The 16423-nt window shown below is 35.9% G+C and overlaps 1 protein-coding gene across 1 annotated transcript; it reads right to left on the bottom strand.

The window, feature by feature from the left end:
• Positions 1 to 8897: 8897 nt before the first annotated feature.
• Positions 8898 to 16055, bottom strand: LOC141288115 (NLR family CARD domain-containing protein 3-like). The gene is made up of 4 exons (XM_073820222.1): positions 16047 to 16055; positions 10829 to 11021; positions 10499 to 10663; positions 8898 to 10378 (listed from the first exon to the last, which is right to left on the bottom strand). The coding sequence occupies exons 1-4, from the start codon at positions 16053 to 16055 to the stop codon at positions 8898 to 8900; spliced, it is 1848 nt and encodes a 615-aa protein (XP_073676323.1).
• Between the last annotated feature and the right edge of the window lie 368 nt (positions 16056 to 16423).

The raw sequence follows: 16423 nt of genomic DNA, 5'->3' as shown, positions 1-16423 counted from the left end.
TGTTTAGATTGACTCCACCTCTATGTAATCCTCCCCCTGGAAATATATTTAAACTGTATTGTATCTGACATTAGTCAGACGACTTTTGATGACTGCAGCGAACGAACAGCTAGGATCTCAATAAAGAGAAACTTCTGCTTCAAGATATCCAAAACGTCTCCTGGTCTCTGAGAAAAGTTCACAACAAGCCCAAGCCATTCTGGCTGCTAGTAACTTATTACAACCTTTGGAACATTTAAAAAAAACTTTAAGTAAATTACTGTACTTTGAAAAAATGTGTCTGCTGTATAAACAGTAAAGGAGATTTGGGCAAAATTTCACTATTAGTAAATAAGTCTTGTAACCAGGAATGTACTACAACATTTGGAACATTAAAAACCTTCTGGTGCATTACAGTATTTTTTTTTTTATATATAAATGTGTATACTGTGTGCATACAGTGAAGGAGATATTGGCAAAATCTCACCTGTTGTAAATCAGTCTGGAGTTGGACACCTACAGCCTTTATGAACAGCCTTCTATGTACTTACCGCAGATTTTAGTGAACATATATGAAGGAAGGTATTGGCAAAATCGCACCTGTAGTAAATCATTATAAGTATTAAAAGCTTTATGGTTTAACAATGTGGTTTTTTTTCAATGTTAAAAGTCATTTTAATTAAAATGCATTGGACGTTTTAATACAGTCGGTGGATTTGTCAGATGGTCCCTTACACCCTTACACATCAAGTGCTGCAATAGCGCATCAAAACTTTCTCCAGTTTAAGTTTGCTGTTGCAATACAACAGTTTTAAAATATTTTTTCATGTCTATAATTGTTAAAACTAATCGCTGTATTTTTACAAAAGCATATTATAACGTCGTGTTGTTATTGTGGAAGTACATAAAATAAAGAAGACATTTATATGTATTTCCTCTGTAATCCGCCCACCCGAGAAGTGCAGTATTGCGCTTTATATGAGATGTATATTTGCAAGAAATATAGCCAACCATTATGAAGAAACGTTATTTTGACTAATTTGCAGAGCGGTACATCAGACGAACATTTATTCTGCATGATGGTACAGACAGTAAAGACGAAAAATGAACAAAAAATTACGAAAATTCTGTCTTATGTTTTTCCCATTTTTAAAACAGAAGGAAATCATCATAATACATACAATCAAATCGTTTGTCATTTCTCTTTATTTCTTTCGGATAGTATTTGGATTTGCTGTTAGTCATATCCTCTGGGTCTGAGTGCAGTTGTTGTTGACAGGTTCTATAACTTCAGCAGCGTGCAGATCCTCCTTTATGTCAGGACTGTGGCGAAGGCAGCGCGGACAATCGCCTATAGCTCGCTCACATGTAATCATATATTTTCTATAACGGGAAAATCATATCGTTTTTATGACATAATATGTCGTTTTAACAAGACAAGATCTCCTTTCCTATTGTACTTTGCCAGAGTGTCACAAATGAACGAAAAAAAGTCAGAATTGCGATATAAAAAAGAATTGTGACTTTTTTTCTCGCAATTGTCACTTTATATATCGCAATTTTGACTTTATAACTGGCAATTGCGACTTTATATCTCGCAATTCTGACTATATAACTTGCAATTCTGAGAAAAAAAGTCGCAATATATATATATATATATATAGGCCTATTATTATTGTTTTATTCAGTGGCGGAAACGGGCTTCCATAGGGTGACGCACAACCCAGCAATTAAATATTAAAAACAGATTCTGTTGTGTGGACGGTCCGTGTACCTACGTATAATTGGTTTTCTCGTTTTTGTTTTCAAAACAAACAAACGAATAAATGATTGGTTTATGCAATATTTAAATTTTCTCGGGAACACAAAAACGAATTTGATTCATATTTTCAATTTTGTTTTCATTACACGTAGTTCAAATGCAGATATTAAAAAGTCAACAAAACCAAATCGAAAAATTAGAGTTTTTTTTAACAAAGCGCGTTTTAGTACACCGGAAGCTCGCTGCTGCTGCTGAAGGTTTTCACTTGAGACAGGCGTAAACATACGGAGCCCGCTGTGTCACCTGCAGGAGAAAAATAATCAATCCGTGGCGAAGGTTTTGTAATTCGTCCCCTGAGTTTATAAACCGTTTCTGAAAAATTATAGAGTTTGGAGAGGAGAAGGTAAAAAGCAATACAAAACTGTACCGGTTATGTTAATTATTTTGCTTTCAAACTGAATGCAATGTAATATTATATATTTAATAATAACATTAACAGCATGCATCTATCTCTGGGTGAAAAGCTTATAATAAAATCACCAAAATATGTCTTCATAGAATGAATAGTTCGCAAACACATTTCTAGGTTATTTAAAAATAGAACATTCATGAATTATTGTATTAGAAACATTTTACTGTCTTAAGTGCACTCATTTATTAGCCTATAAATTAAAATAATAATAATAATTACTATTAGTAGTAGTATTTTTTATTTTTCACGGTGACGCAAACAGCTTATATACACAGCAAAAAGGCCAGAGTTAAATTAACTCTCCAGGGAGTTTATATGAGTCCATTCTCAAAAGTGTCAAGTGTTAAAATCAGAGTGTTAAATTAACACTGAAGCAGAGTTAAAGTTAATGAGATAATTAGTGATTAAGGAAGTGATGATTGATCATTATTGAAGACACCTGATGTTAACAAGCAGAATCACCAAAGGAGAAAATCACGTTTTTTAAGAAACCATAACAGTGGTCAGTGTTTGCAGTAGTGTGGCTCTTGACCCTTATATTCTTAACATTAGCTCTTGCTGGGCTGCTTTATTTGAGGGAAAACAGCCAGACAAACTAAGACCACAAGTCATCAGGGGGTGATGGTTACGTTCTAATGTGATCATTGCTTGACCTGAGTCATTGAACTTAATTTAGATTCAAATCTCAGAGTAATTTTCTTTTAAAGGAATTGTAACTCAGAGATAAGCTTCCAAGAGAGTTCAGTCAATTACCTGTTGTATACATTAAGTCTCTTGAGTTCACAAGAAACAATTCTTTCCATCTTTCTTTAAAATGTATTTTGGAAGAATTTCTAATAAGTCAAATTTGTTTGTGTAGGCACACACAGAGATCAAGTACCAACGTATGAATCTCAGGAACGGTGTCAAACGACGTATTCAGATCAACTCTGAACTCTCATAATTTATTCATGCCGCAATGCATGATGGGAGTCATGGATGAGTTCTGATTGGTTACAACACACTTTTTGATGGTCACCGTTGTTGTGATGCTCACGCTGATTCTTCATGTCTGTGTGTCTTAACTAGAATATTTTCTGGTTTGGAGTAGACTTTGATCAAAATACTTTTTATTTACATATCTGTCTGATTAAAGATATGGTCCTCGTTCATAGAGTTTCTGTAACCAGTGATAAAACCCATGGTCTATTACTTCACAAAGATTTCTTGAAAACATGTTTGTCTTTTGTCTGGCAGTTATGACACTGTTACAGCAGCCAAACAAGATCTGATTTTACAAACTTTAAGTTTTAAGAGCCCAACTAATGCAAACACTGACCACTGTAATGGTTTCTTAAAAAATGTGATTTTCTCCTTTGGTGATTCTGCTTATTAACATCAGGTGTCTTCAATAATGATCAATCATCACTTCCTTAATCACTAATTATCTCATTAACTTTAACTCTGCTTCAGTGTTAAAGCTATGGTCTACAATTTCAAAGATTGTTCATTATTAATAACCTCGTTTAGATGCTGGTTATGGTTCTACAGTACAATCCTAATAATATAAAGAGAAAAAAGAATGAAAAAAATCCATTCACTCTATTGGGTGTACACCCGCAGAGAAATTGACCAATGTAAGCTGTCCGGCCGGACAGCTTACATTGGTTAACTGCTCTCATCCAATCCCCTGCTCCACTCGCGTCTCCACCCCGCCCCCTCCTGCGACATGAAATTACGCGCGAAATTAGGCAGCATCAACTCAGCATGGAGAAACCCCTGCTCGCCCCAAACGTCAAGGTTGGAAGAAAGAGAAAGTCAATTGAGGAAAGAGCAGAGATTTAAAAAAAAAAATGTGAAAAACGCCGGACTCAAAGCCGAATCAATATAGGGTCCACCATTGCCCGTTGGTGGAAGCTTCAGAGAAACCTTGGACTTAAAACCGACGCTGACATGGCATTTTTGTTTAGCAGGTAACTTAAGCATTTATTTATACTTTTATGGTGTGGTGTATTACATAAATAGCTTTTTATCAGTCTGACAACATGATCATGCTACCGGTCTGCATTGAAATGTTAGCCGTTCAGCATCGCCTATCGCGGGTCAAAGTAATTATGTTTCTTGAAGTGCTTGACTATTTCAGTATGCCTAACGTCAGCGGTTTTCTGTTCGAGCCGATAGATAGAACATTGCATGTGTTGCTAATCTTGCGTGTGCGTGAACTCAAACGTGTGCCTCTGAGCTATTTTGTTAGGACAATGGTGACATTGCATTGTTGATGAAGCAACTACGTTAAAGTGTCGAAAGTTAACTTTACATATGATGTGTCATTAGCGAGGTCATTAGATTGAAGCGACTAAGCAATCCGACATCGCACATGGGACATCTCTGTTCCATGTTTACTCCTGCTTGACTGAGTGACGTTGTTCAGGTCGTTTCCCGGTGGGAGGGATCAGGTAGCACAGAGGGGAGGGGTGTGTGTGTGGAGGGGCGGGATGAGTTTTTTAAAAATTCAGGCTTTCTCGACTGATTTTCAACATCGTAGACTACAGCTTTAATTTAACACTCTGATTTTAACACTTGACACTTTTGAGAGTGGAATCATATAAACTCCCTGGAGAGTTAATTTAACTCTGGCCTTTTTGCTGTGTAGGCTACTGTTTCAGCTATCAAAATAGTTCAGCAAAGTGGTTGCTTCATTTCGTTTTTTTATTAAGTTAATTTAGAAAAACGTTTAGAGCATTTTATTGTTTGTTCAATATATATATATTTTTTTAAGTAACGACCAAGCAGCAGCGGCAGACAGTGAGTTGATCATAGCTTGTGTTTGATCAGTTTTGCCTTCTCAAATCATCACGACTTGCCTACAATAAAATCTATAGGCCTAAAAGTGTTCAAGTATAAAACAATCTTAATTTCAACATTAAACTAATATAAAAGTGTTTATATTCACCGCCTGTGTTTTATCCAATTGGCAAGTAGGCTATTGTAAAATAAACGCTAAAACGCTTGTGTTTTCTGAGTCAGTGTCTCGCAAGGATGAAGTTGCCGATCGCCATTTCCTCTTTGGACGCGCCTTTAGAGAGAAATTAATCTTTACAGACTACATAATGAAATAGTTTTTGTTTTTGATTTGTTCTCTTTCGTTAAGTAATAATTTAAAGCTTTCTATAAATATCTTGTCTGTGAGTTAATTCGCTGAGTTTTGCTGAGAGATGATGGATCATGAGGGATCATGTTTGTTTTCAATGTTTCAAGCACCGTTTGCAACATTTTGTTGATATTGTGAGTGCACACAAATAAAAGTAGACCATTTACAGTTCCGAATAATGTATTACTCGTACCTTTATGAGCAAAAATAACGGAATATTTTAAATTGTATCCACTGCAAAAATGCAAGTGATTGCGCTGGCTCCTCTATGTCCTGCAAAGCGGCTCTCAGCACAAACGATTGCATTTGTGCCTTATACCGCACATTTATATTATTTTAACGTTGAAATTAACATTGTTTTATATTTTAACTCTTTCAGGCCTAGATCTATATTTATTTTAGGCAAGTTGTGATTATCTGAGAAGGCAAAATTGATCAAACACAATATGATCAACTCATTCTCTGCCGCTTGCCGCTTGGTCGTTACTTTAAAAATCAAAAACTTATATTTAACGAACAAAAAAATGCTCCAAATGTTTTTTCTAAATTAACGTAATAAAAACGAAACAAAATATAATCACTTTGCGTTACATACAAAACTGGACTATTTTAATAGCTGAAACAGTATACGCTGTTTTGTGAGAAGAGGGGGAAAAGACGGGTTTGGTCGGATTGGGGCCCATATTACTGAATTCTGATAAACTCGGGCCAGCATCTAGGGCCTATAGATTTGAGGCCTGTGCAGGGTTCTTATGTCTGTGACAGCAATGCTCACCGTAAATAATACTAATAATTGTAATTATTATTTTAATTTGTAGACTAAAAAAATGGAGACATTAAGACAGTAAACTGTTTATTATAATGAATGCTTTATTTTTAAATAACCTTTTACAGCTTTGGAAATTATACTCATTCTTAACACGTAGACGAATTTTGGCGATTTTATTATAAGCTTTTCACCCAGAGTTAGATGCATGCTTCACTGTTAATGTTATTATTAATTAAGGCCTCTTATTACATTGCATTCAGTTTGAGAGCAAAGGAATGACAACATAACCTGTAAATTATTTGTTTTGTATTGCTTTTTACCTTCTCTCCAAACGTTTTTTTTTACAAAATTCAGGCGATTTTATATTTTGAAAAATAAGGCAAAGCCATAGCCGCGGGAACGTATTTTGAGCAGGGGGGGCTGAGAGAAAAAAAGTTTTCTGTAGTCTACCTTTTATGTAATGCTTTTACACAATGCAAATAGGTCATATTTACAAATATAACAAAAGACGGCAATCTCGACACGTTTTCAGTGGCGCAACTGATAATACGTGTAAAATATTGTTTTTGACGCGGGAGACCCGAGTTCGCGTCCGCCTTTTGGTGAAATCATTTTCGAAATCGTCTCCCTTTTCACTTAGGCTATATCACATCGGAAAGTCATTTGTTTTTAATAAAAATGTATGAAATAAATTTAAATAAGGAGTTTAATTTATTAAGGCATACCTCATACAATGGATTTGACTGAGTGTGACGTGCTCTGAAAAGTGCAAAGACATACTCGCTGAATTAGAGACGGTATAAATGTGGCTTTTTTTATAGAAATAAAATACATTGAGTTCAGTTGAACATGGGAGGCTACAGATCTGAGGGAGCGCAGCGAGTCTGTTCCCAGCAGCTCTGAGCCGCAGGAGTGATATGTGACGAGAATGATGCGAAATGAGGTGACGGATCCAAAAGCAAGATAACTATTGTTAATAAACCTGTAATTTCTTCATTTAAAATAAATGAGCTGATCTTTATCGTTGCTGTGTTTTCATAAAAAATAACGGTGAACCACAAATTAAGCATTCGTTTAAAAAAAGGGAAACCTTATTTATTTGGGGGCAGATCTGCTTCCTTATCCGACTGATCCAATATTATCTGTCTGCTCAAGTCTCAGTCTATTTTTATTTTGTTTGGAAATGCGTTTTTGCGCCGTGTTGATTGGTGTAGGCTATTTTTAATCTTCAATGACGGATGCAGTGACGTCACGCGACAATTATTGTCATTGTATTGTATTTCCAATAAATTTGAATGAATATTCGAATTACTAAAAATAGATTTTGTCCTTTTTTGTTACAAATCTTACATTTATTTATTTTTAGCACCGCACCCCCAGCACCCCCATTTTTTCTTTAGCTCCGAGCCAGGGGGTGCTGCAGCACCCTCAGCACCCCTACTTCCCGCGGTAATGGGCAAAGCCGTTTGAAGCCGCTCTTCAATTATTAATTTATTTTGGTGCGTTAAAGTAGCATGATTGGCACTTACAAAATAGTCCTCTTTTTAGCGTTTATTTTACATTAATCATCATTAGGATAAAATACAGATGTGGTGTTTTAGCAGCTATTCTATTGGTTATTAATGTAAAATAAACGCTAAAAACATTGTTTTGTCAGTTGCATGGTCTCATATAGCCTACTATGAAAAATAAAGTTTAATAAAGGCAATACAATGCATCCAGCACCTATAAACAGGTAGCCTTATTGAATCTGGGGGCGGGGCCACAAATCCGTGAGTACAGTTTACAAACCCGTGGGAACTGATTGCGAAAGCGTGCGCACAGATTATGAATTTGTGGGTACGGATTCAAAATCCGAGGGAACGGTTTACAAAATCTGAGCTCCAGGATTGTTAATCCGTGGGCACGATTTATTAAACCGAGGGAACAGTTTAAGAATTCGTGAGTACGGTTTATAAACTCAGGGGACGAATTGCAAAACCGTCGCCATGGATTGATTATTTTTCTCCTGCAGGTGACACAGCGGGCTCTGTATGTTTACGTTTATGTTTTATGTCTCTAGTGAAAACCTTCAGCGGCAGCAGCGAGCTTCCGGTGTACTAAAACGCGCTTTGTTCAAAAAAACTTTAATTTTTCGATTTGGTTTTGTTGACTTTTTAATATCTGCATTTGAACGACATGTAATGAAAACAAAATAGAAAATATGAATGAAATTCGTTTTTGTGTTCCGGAGAAAATGTAAATATTGCATAAACCAATCATTTATTCGTTTGTTTGTTTTGAAAACAAAAACAAGAAAACCAATTATACGTAGGTACACGGACCGTGGACCCATTTCAATCTTGTATTTTTGATCCAAAACGAAATTTTAAAATATTGATAAACAAGAAAATTTTCATTTTTCGTTTCTGATTCAAAATCAAATAACAAAAAAAACAATCAGATTTTCATTTTTTGATTTTCATTTATCAATTGAAAATGGAAAGGACGAATGATACACGGATTTCACATAATAACATGCATCTGTTGTTCGAGTGGCATTGACTAAAAGTCTTTTACTTTTGCCCGTTTTACTAAGAAACATTTTGTCCAATAATTTAATTTAATGAAATTGAATTATTATACTTGATTATACTTTTATACTTGAATTTGAATTATTTTCATTTATTTCAACAAACTTTAATGCAATGCTGTGTGTGTCAAATAAGAAAGACCTCAAAGAAACAGTGCAGAGAAACACAGACCTATACCGTATACAATAAAGTCAATAAAACAAAGACAAAACTCACTCAGCCTTTCTAGATGCTTTGATCACTGGCAGCAGCCTCAGGAGACATTCTTCTGATAGATCATATTTACTCAGTATAAACTCATCCAGCGCTTCTTCTGAGTTCAACAGCACAAACACCAGAGCCATCCACTGAGCAGCAGACAGAGAGACTCCAGAGAGACGAAAGTTACCTGTTCTGCTCAGGTATGTCTGGACTTCCTGCTCTAGTGAGCGATCATTCAGTTCATTCAGACAGTGGAACAGATTGAGGGATTTCTCTGGAGAGGGATTCTCCCTGATCTTCTGTTTAATGTATTCAGCTGTTTCCTGATTGATATCAGAGCTGCTTACTGTCTTTCTCAGGAGGCCTTGTAAGAGAGTCTGATTAGACTCTAGTGAGAGACCTAGAAGGAACCGGAGGAAAAGGTCCCAGTGTCCGTTCTCACTCTGTAAGGCCTTGTCCACTTCTCTTTTCAGTAAACTGGTCATTGGTGACCTGAACTCATTCCTCAGTCCTGTGTTTTGTTCAGAAAAGGACAGCAGCTTGAATAAAGCAGCAAGAAACTCCTGAATACTCAGATGAACAAAGCTGTACACCTTCCCCAGCTGCAGTCCAAACTCCTCTCTGAAGATCTGGGTACAAACTCCTGAGTACACTGACACTTCTCTGACATCAATGCTGCTCTCTTTCAGGTCCTCTTCATAGAAGATCAGGTTCCCCTTTTCCAGCTGTTCAAAAGCCAGTTTTCCTAGAGACAGAATAGTCTTTCTAGCCTGATCAGGATTGATTTCATATTTACCGTCATACTTCTGTGTCTTCAGTTTGGTCTGAAAGATCAGGAAGTGTGTGAACATTTGTGTGAGAGTCTTGGGAATCTCTGCACTCTCTGCTTTACCCATCATCCTCTCTAGAACAGCGGCTGAAATCCAGCAGAAGACTGGTATGTGACACATGATGAACAGACTTCTTGATGATCGGATGTGTGTGACGATTCTATCAGCCAGACTCTGATCATTTATTCTCTTCCTGAAATATTCTTCCTTCTGAGGGTCGTTGAATCCTCGTACCTCTGTGACCTGGTCGACACACTCAGGAGGGATCTGATTGGCTGCTGCTGGTCGAGAGGTGATCCAGAGGAGAGCAGAAGGAAGTAGATTCCCCTTGATGAGGTTGGTCAGCAGCAAATCTACTGAGGCTGATTCTGTTACATCAGACAAGCTCCAATTGTTTTGGAAATCTAGATGTAGTCGATACTCATCCAGACCATCAAATATGAACATGACTTTGTAGTCTTCATAATCCGCTGACTTAAATTCTTTGGTTTCTGTGTGAAGGTGGTTTAGAAGATCCACAAGACTAAGGTTTTTCTGTATCAAATTCAGCTCCCTGAAAGGAAGTGGAAATATGAAATGAACATCCTGATTGGCTTCTCCTTCAGCCCAGTCCAGAATGAACTTCTGCACAGAGACTGTTTTTCCAATTCCAGCGACTCCTTTAGTCAGCACAGTCCTGATGGGTTTGTCTTGTCCAGGTGAGGGTTTAAATATGTCATTGCAGTTGATTGGTGTTTCCTGTGTCTCTGGTCTCCTGGACACTGTCTCGATCTGTCTCACCTCATGTTCATTATTGACCTCTCCACTGCCTCCCTCTGTTATGTAGAGCTCTGTGTAGATCTCATTCAGACGTGTTGAGTCTCCATGATTGGACATTCCTTCACTGATTCTCTGATATTTGTCCTGGAGTCTGGATTTGAGTTTTTGTTGATACACAGGCATCAGTTCTGAGCAAAGGAAATAACTGTTGTTATCGGCAGAGCAATATTTTAGAAATGTATTTTTAGGTTTGATATGTTAGATGTGTCGTGACATTCAGGAACATTAGTGACTGAAGACAGAAGGTTCATAATAAAAATACAGGCTATAATCTGCTGATCCAGAGCTCTTACTGGTCTGTAGTGTGTTAGCGAGGTCTGTCTGGTTCATCTTCCTCAGGATGAGCAGTGTGATCTTCAGAAGCCCCTCTCTGACTCTGTTATGACCCTCATCATCATAATGGTCTCTTTCAGAGCATTCTGGGTAATCTGGACTCAGTAGTCTCTTAAAACTTTTTAACTCAGAGATGATTCTGTGCTCAAGTTCCTGAAATCACAGTAAATATTGAACCAATAAACCTCCATTCAGACACAGAGAAGGTGAACCAAAGGATCAATACACAAGAGTTAGAGCATGAATAATTATAAACATCACTGAATTATATCACACCTGCTAATAACTTCTACTGTATGCTCAAACATCAGTGTCTACAGATACTGGGGTTAAAAGAGGGAGTTTGACTCGATGTTTCATCTCCTCTACTTTAGTGGACGTTTGTCTGCTTTATAGTGGCCTACGCATTATCTTACATGTAAAGAAAAAGGAAATATGACTATTACAGAGATAATTATACAGATTTTTTCATTTTTTAATGTTTGGGCTATTGTTGAGATAGACACATACACACAAAACCAACCTTGAAAATGTAGTCTAAGTTCTTCTTTGCTGTTTGTGATCCTTCATGTTTTTGACTGTAGTTAAACATACATGTAAATATGTATTAATGTATTTAATGCACATCAGTAAATTAATAAATATATATATTTCTTATACTGTAAGCTAAACAACACCTCAGATCAGCAGATGATTCTCCCAAACTGAAATCAATTGGACGACCCATTGACTGGTCACTCTTCATGGACACACAACTGGGTTCAGGAAATTGATTCTGCCACAGACTGAAATATAACAGCAATACAAACTGTTTCTGAAAATCGTCTCGGGTTACGTATACTCTATAAAATCGCACTGTAAAATAACAGTAATCTACTGGCAGCTGTGGTTGCCAGCATTATACTGTTATTTTATAGCTCTCTACCGTTAATTTACAGCTCTTCATTTTTACAGTATGTTACCGTTATTATACCATGTGGTACACTGTTAAAAATCGCTGTAAAAAACGGCCAAATTTTGACAGTAACATGTTATTTTCCATTAAAACAGTGCATTCTGGGTATTATTTGTCAATTTCGAAAAAGTAGCCTGCTGGGTCCGTGTACGTTTTATTCATTTCATTTTCAATTTGAAACGAAATAAGCAGAAATAAGAAAACGGCTCATTAATTTGTTTTTTCATTTGTTCACAAAACGAAAAAACAAGATTTCAGCTCGATTTTTCGTTTTTTGATTCACGAGTAGAAAACAGATAAACAACTTCAAAGTTCGTTTTTGGGTCCGTGTAACGGTTTGCAATCCGTGTATCATTCGTCCTTTCCATTTTCAATTGATAAATGAAAATCAAAAAATGAAAATCTGATTTGTTTTTTTGTTATTTGATTTTGAATCAGAAACGAAAAATGAAAATTGTCTTGTTTTTCATATTTTAAAATTTCGTTTTGGATCAAAAATACAAAATTGAAAAGGGTCCACACAACAGAATCTGTTTTTAATATTTAATTGCTGGGTTGTGCGTCACCCTATGGAAGCCGTGTCTGCCACTGAATAAAAAAATAAATAAATAAAATATTGCGACTTTTTTTATCAGAATTGCCAGTTATAAAGTCAGAATTGCGAGATATAAAGATATAAAAGTCAGAATTCTGACTTTTTTTCTCGCAATTGCGACTTTATATGCAATTCTGAATTTTGTTTCTGTTCATTTGTGACACTTTCTGACAAAGCACAATAGGAAAGGAGATCTTGTCTTGTTAAAACGACATTTTATGTCATAAAAACGATATGATTTCCCGTTATAGAAAATATATGATAACATGTGAGCGAGCTAGGCGATTGTCCGCGCTGCCTTCGCCACAGTCCTGACATAAAGGAGGATCTGCACGCTGCTGAAGTTATAGAATACACTGTTTTAAGTATTTAATGTAATGGTTTCAGTTGTAGCAGCATGTTTATTAGGATTAATCTGTCTACAACAACTGCAAATACTAATACTAACCGAAAGAGAAAAAAAGAGAAATGACAAACAATTTGATTGTATTATGATGATGATGATGATGATGATGATGATGATGATGAGGAGGAGGAGGAGGATTTCGTTCTGTTTTAAAAATGGGAAAACATAAACCAGAATTTTCGTATTTTTTTTGTTCATTTTTCGTCTTTACTGTCTGTACCATCATGCAGAATAAATGTTCGTCTGATGTACCGCTCTGCAAATTAGTCACAATAACGTTTCTTCATAATGGTTGGCTATATTTCTTGCAAATATACATCTCATATAAAGCGCAACATTGCATTTCTCGGGTGGGCGGATTACAGAGGAAAAAAATACAAACGTCTTCTTTATTTTATGTACTTCCACATTAACAGCACAACGTTATAAATTGCTTTTGTAAAAATACAGGGTGCGCTGTCGCAACGTCTATAGACAGCTTGAAAGGTCTACTTCAATAAAACAATAGAAAACAAATTGTGTTCATCTAATTCGTATAAATCCAACAAGAGGTAGTGTACAGTCTTTCTCGTGTGAGTTCATTATCTGTGACCTGTACCTGTGCTTACAGCCAGAGCCAGCGCAGCCTATTTCCACAGTGTAAAGCCTGGAATTTAACCCAGGAGAACAACCCGATGGAGCCGCTTGATTCAGCTAAAGATAAAATGTAATAATATATAATAAATAGTAGGCTATATAATTTATATATTATCAGACTAAGTATTTTTTTTTCTTTGTCATTTTTCTTTATTTCTTTTGGATAGTATTTGGATTTGTTGTTAGTCATATCCTCTGGGTCTAAGTGCAGTGGTTGTAGACCAGGGGTCTCAAACTCAATTTATCTGGGGGCCGCTGGAGGCAGAGTCTGGGTAAGGCTGGGCCGCATCAGGTTTTCCACAAGAAAAGCTTTGTTAAAAAAATTCCAATCTTCTCAAATCTCTTTATTTTTATTTTTTAACACAAAATAAGATGAAAAAATAAAGGAATTAACAATTAATAAGAAAATAAATCAATAAGTACTTAATAATAATAATAATAATAATGAAATTAATAATAACAACAATAATAATAATAATTAGATTTCGCTAGTCAGCGCTTCCTCTTCGAATTATTTAATAATAAACTAATATTTTCTGAGTCAGTGTCATAAAGATGAAGTGGGTATGGATTAATTAATGGATTAGGCATATAGCTGATGAAAGAATTTTGTTTTCGAATTTGAAATAGTTTAGTAGTGAAGTAATAATTTAAATTTATTACTCTTACCTTTATGAACAAAAATAAAGTTTCACATAGCGCTTTTATATTTATGGATTTTAATTTAAATCGTGAAGGCTAAATGGATCTGTCTGCCGCTGGCCGCTTGTTCGTTACTTTAAAAAACAAAAACTTGAATTTCACAAACAAAACGTGTTCCAAATATATTTCTAAATTATCTTTATCAACTAAAGAAACGAAAATAAATGTAATTACTTCGCTATTAAAAACAGAAGCTGTGCAATGGGGAAGAGAAAGAGAACTCGGCCAGTAATTCTGATCAGCTGTCGAGGTTGTTAGAAATTTTTGTAACGAATGTTTGTTTAATATTTAACACTTGTTTAGTCTACTTTCTTATTTAAATGTATTATTTCTTTGGTTTATTTTAACGTTTTGTAGGCTGCTTGTTCACTGACGGAACTGCTAAAATAAACACGCACGTTTGTTAATAATGTTTGAGCCTAATTTATTTTGAGTTTCAATATTAAAACACCGTTTTTACATTGCGCAGTATTTATTGTCTCCCTGTCTGTGTTCCAGTCTGACATGCTCATTCAGTAAAGATGTAAACTTAACATAGACTGCCAGAATGGACTTTTATGCAATGGAAATGCTTGTGTGAATTTGTGACATTTACAGATAAGGATATGACCGCAAACTGAAAGTGTTTATGCTGAGGATGCAAACGGATCTCAAAGCGCCTCAGAGGGCAAGCATTACGCTTCAAGTTTAAAATAAGGTATTCTCATGTTTTGGGCAGCTTGGATCACCCAACTCTCCTGCAGCATCTCATTCTGTTTCCTTCACTATTTTGAGATGCATTTTGTCTATAGAAATGCGTCGTTCTGTACTTTAATTTGATGCGATCCTCTGAAGTTGTACGTGCACTGTGGGCGGACTTGGTTAATCGATAATGAATCGTTGTTGTCGTAGTTGTTGCAGCCCTAATATATATATATATATATATATATATATATATACACACACACACACACACATTTATATACGTAACGTATATAGGCCTGCGTCGTATAATGTCCCGCTGGGCAGCAACTTAAAAAAAAAAAAAAAAAAAGTGTTGTGAACTCAGCGTGCTGGGACAAATGTCTGCGTGTGCCCAATAGAAACGAGGCAGCCAGCCAGGCATGGAAGAAAACACTCCATGGCAACGCTGCTGTAACTTTCACTCATTGAGAAATGTTTCTCTGCTGCATCAAGGCCCGCCCCCTAGAGTCATATATCCCACCGTGATTGTGCTTTGCCAGAAAGTGTCACAAATGAACAGAAACAAAAGTAAGAATTGCATATAAAGTCGCAATAGCGAGAAAAAAAAAATTAGAATTCTGACTTTTATTTCTTTATATCTTGCAATTCTGACTTTATAACTCGCAATTGCGACTTTATATCTCGCAATTCTGAGAAAAAAAGTCACAATATATATATTGTTTTATTCAGTGGCGGAAACGGGCTTCCATAGGGTGACGCACAACCCAGCAATTAAATATTAAAAACAGATTCTGTTGTGTGGACCCTTTTCAATTTTGTATTTTTGATCCAAAACGAAAATTTTAAATATGAAAAACAAGGCAATTTTCATTTTTCGTTTCTGATTCAAAATCAAATAACAAAAAAACAAATCAGATTTTCATTTTTTGATTTTCATTTATCAATTGAAAATGGAAAGGACGAATGATACACGGATTGTTTGCAGTTCTTTGTTCAATTTGCACCATCAAAATTAAACAGATAAAAATTGGCTTCAAACTTTCATTTTTTCGTTTTTTTCAAAACGGATAATTGTCTCTCTGTTTAATTTTCTGTTCTACAATTTTAGGTTGTGGCAGATTTTTTTAACAAACATAAAACATAACTCATTATTCTGATTTTCCATTTTTTGTGTGTTTTGCGCTCGCGGTTGGTCCGTACCAGAGCCATAGTCCGTACGATTACCGGCGGGGGAGGAGACGGGGTGCACTCAAAAAAATGATTCTACCACACTGTACGGTTAATTTAAAAAAATCTTTTTCATTTAACACCATTGTGTTAGGTTTCCCATTTAAACAATTTGTAGCGTCTGGACCAATCAGACATAGTTATTTGTTACATTTAACAAATTATCCTTAAAACCAAGAAGCCGACTTTAGGTTTGCATTCTAGAAACAACCCCCCCGTTCTACCAACATTAAAGCAACTGGGCCTTAAGGGCTCAGTTGCCAGGGCAACTGTCTGATAACACCAGTTTTACGATCCAAAGGAATGCAGCAACTTTAAGAAAGACATTTGGCCTACTGAAATGGACTTTT

The sequence above is a fragment of the Garra rufa genome, chromosome 16 (genome assembly GCF_049309525.1).
Source record: "Garra rufa chromosome 16, GarRuf1.0, whole genome shotgun sequence".
NCBI classification, from domain to species: domain Eukaryota; kingdom Metazoa; phylum Chordata; class Actinopteri; order Cypriniformes; family Cyprinidae; genus Garra; species Garra rufa.
Note: the sequence above shows the minus strand (reverse complement) of the source record. Positions and strands in the feature narration are given on the sequence as shown.

What these genes read in the sequence shown, in the direction of transcription:
- LOC141288115 (XM_073820222.1), bottom strand. An exon ending in CGCTAACACACTACAGACCA is followed by an intron (nt 10,664 to 10,828) that starts GTAAGAGCTCTG and finishes TCCTTTGCTCAG; the next exon opens with AACTGATGCCTGTGTATCAA. An exon ending in AGAGGTCAATAATGAACATG is followed by an intron (nt 10,379 to 10,498) that starts AGGTGAGACAGA and finishes CTGTGCTGACTA; the next exon opens with AAGGAGTCGCTGGAATTGGA.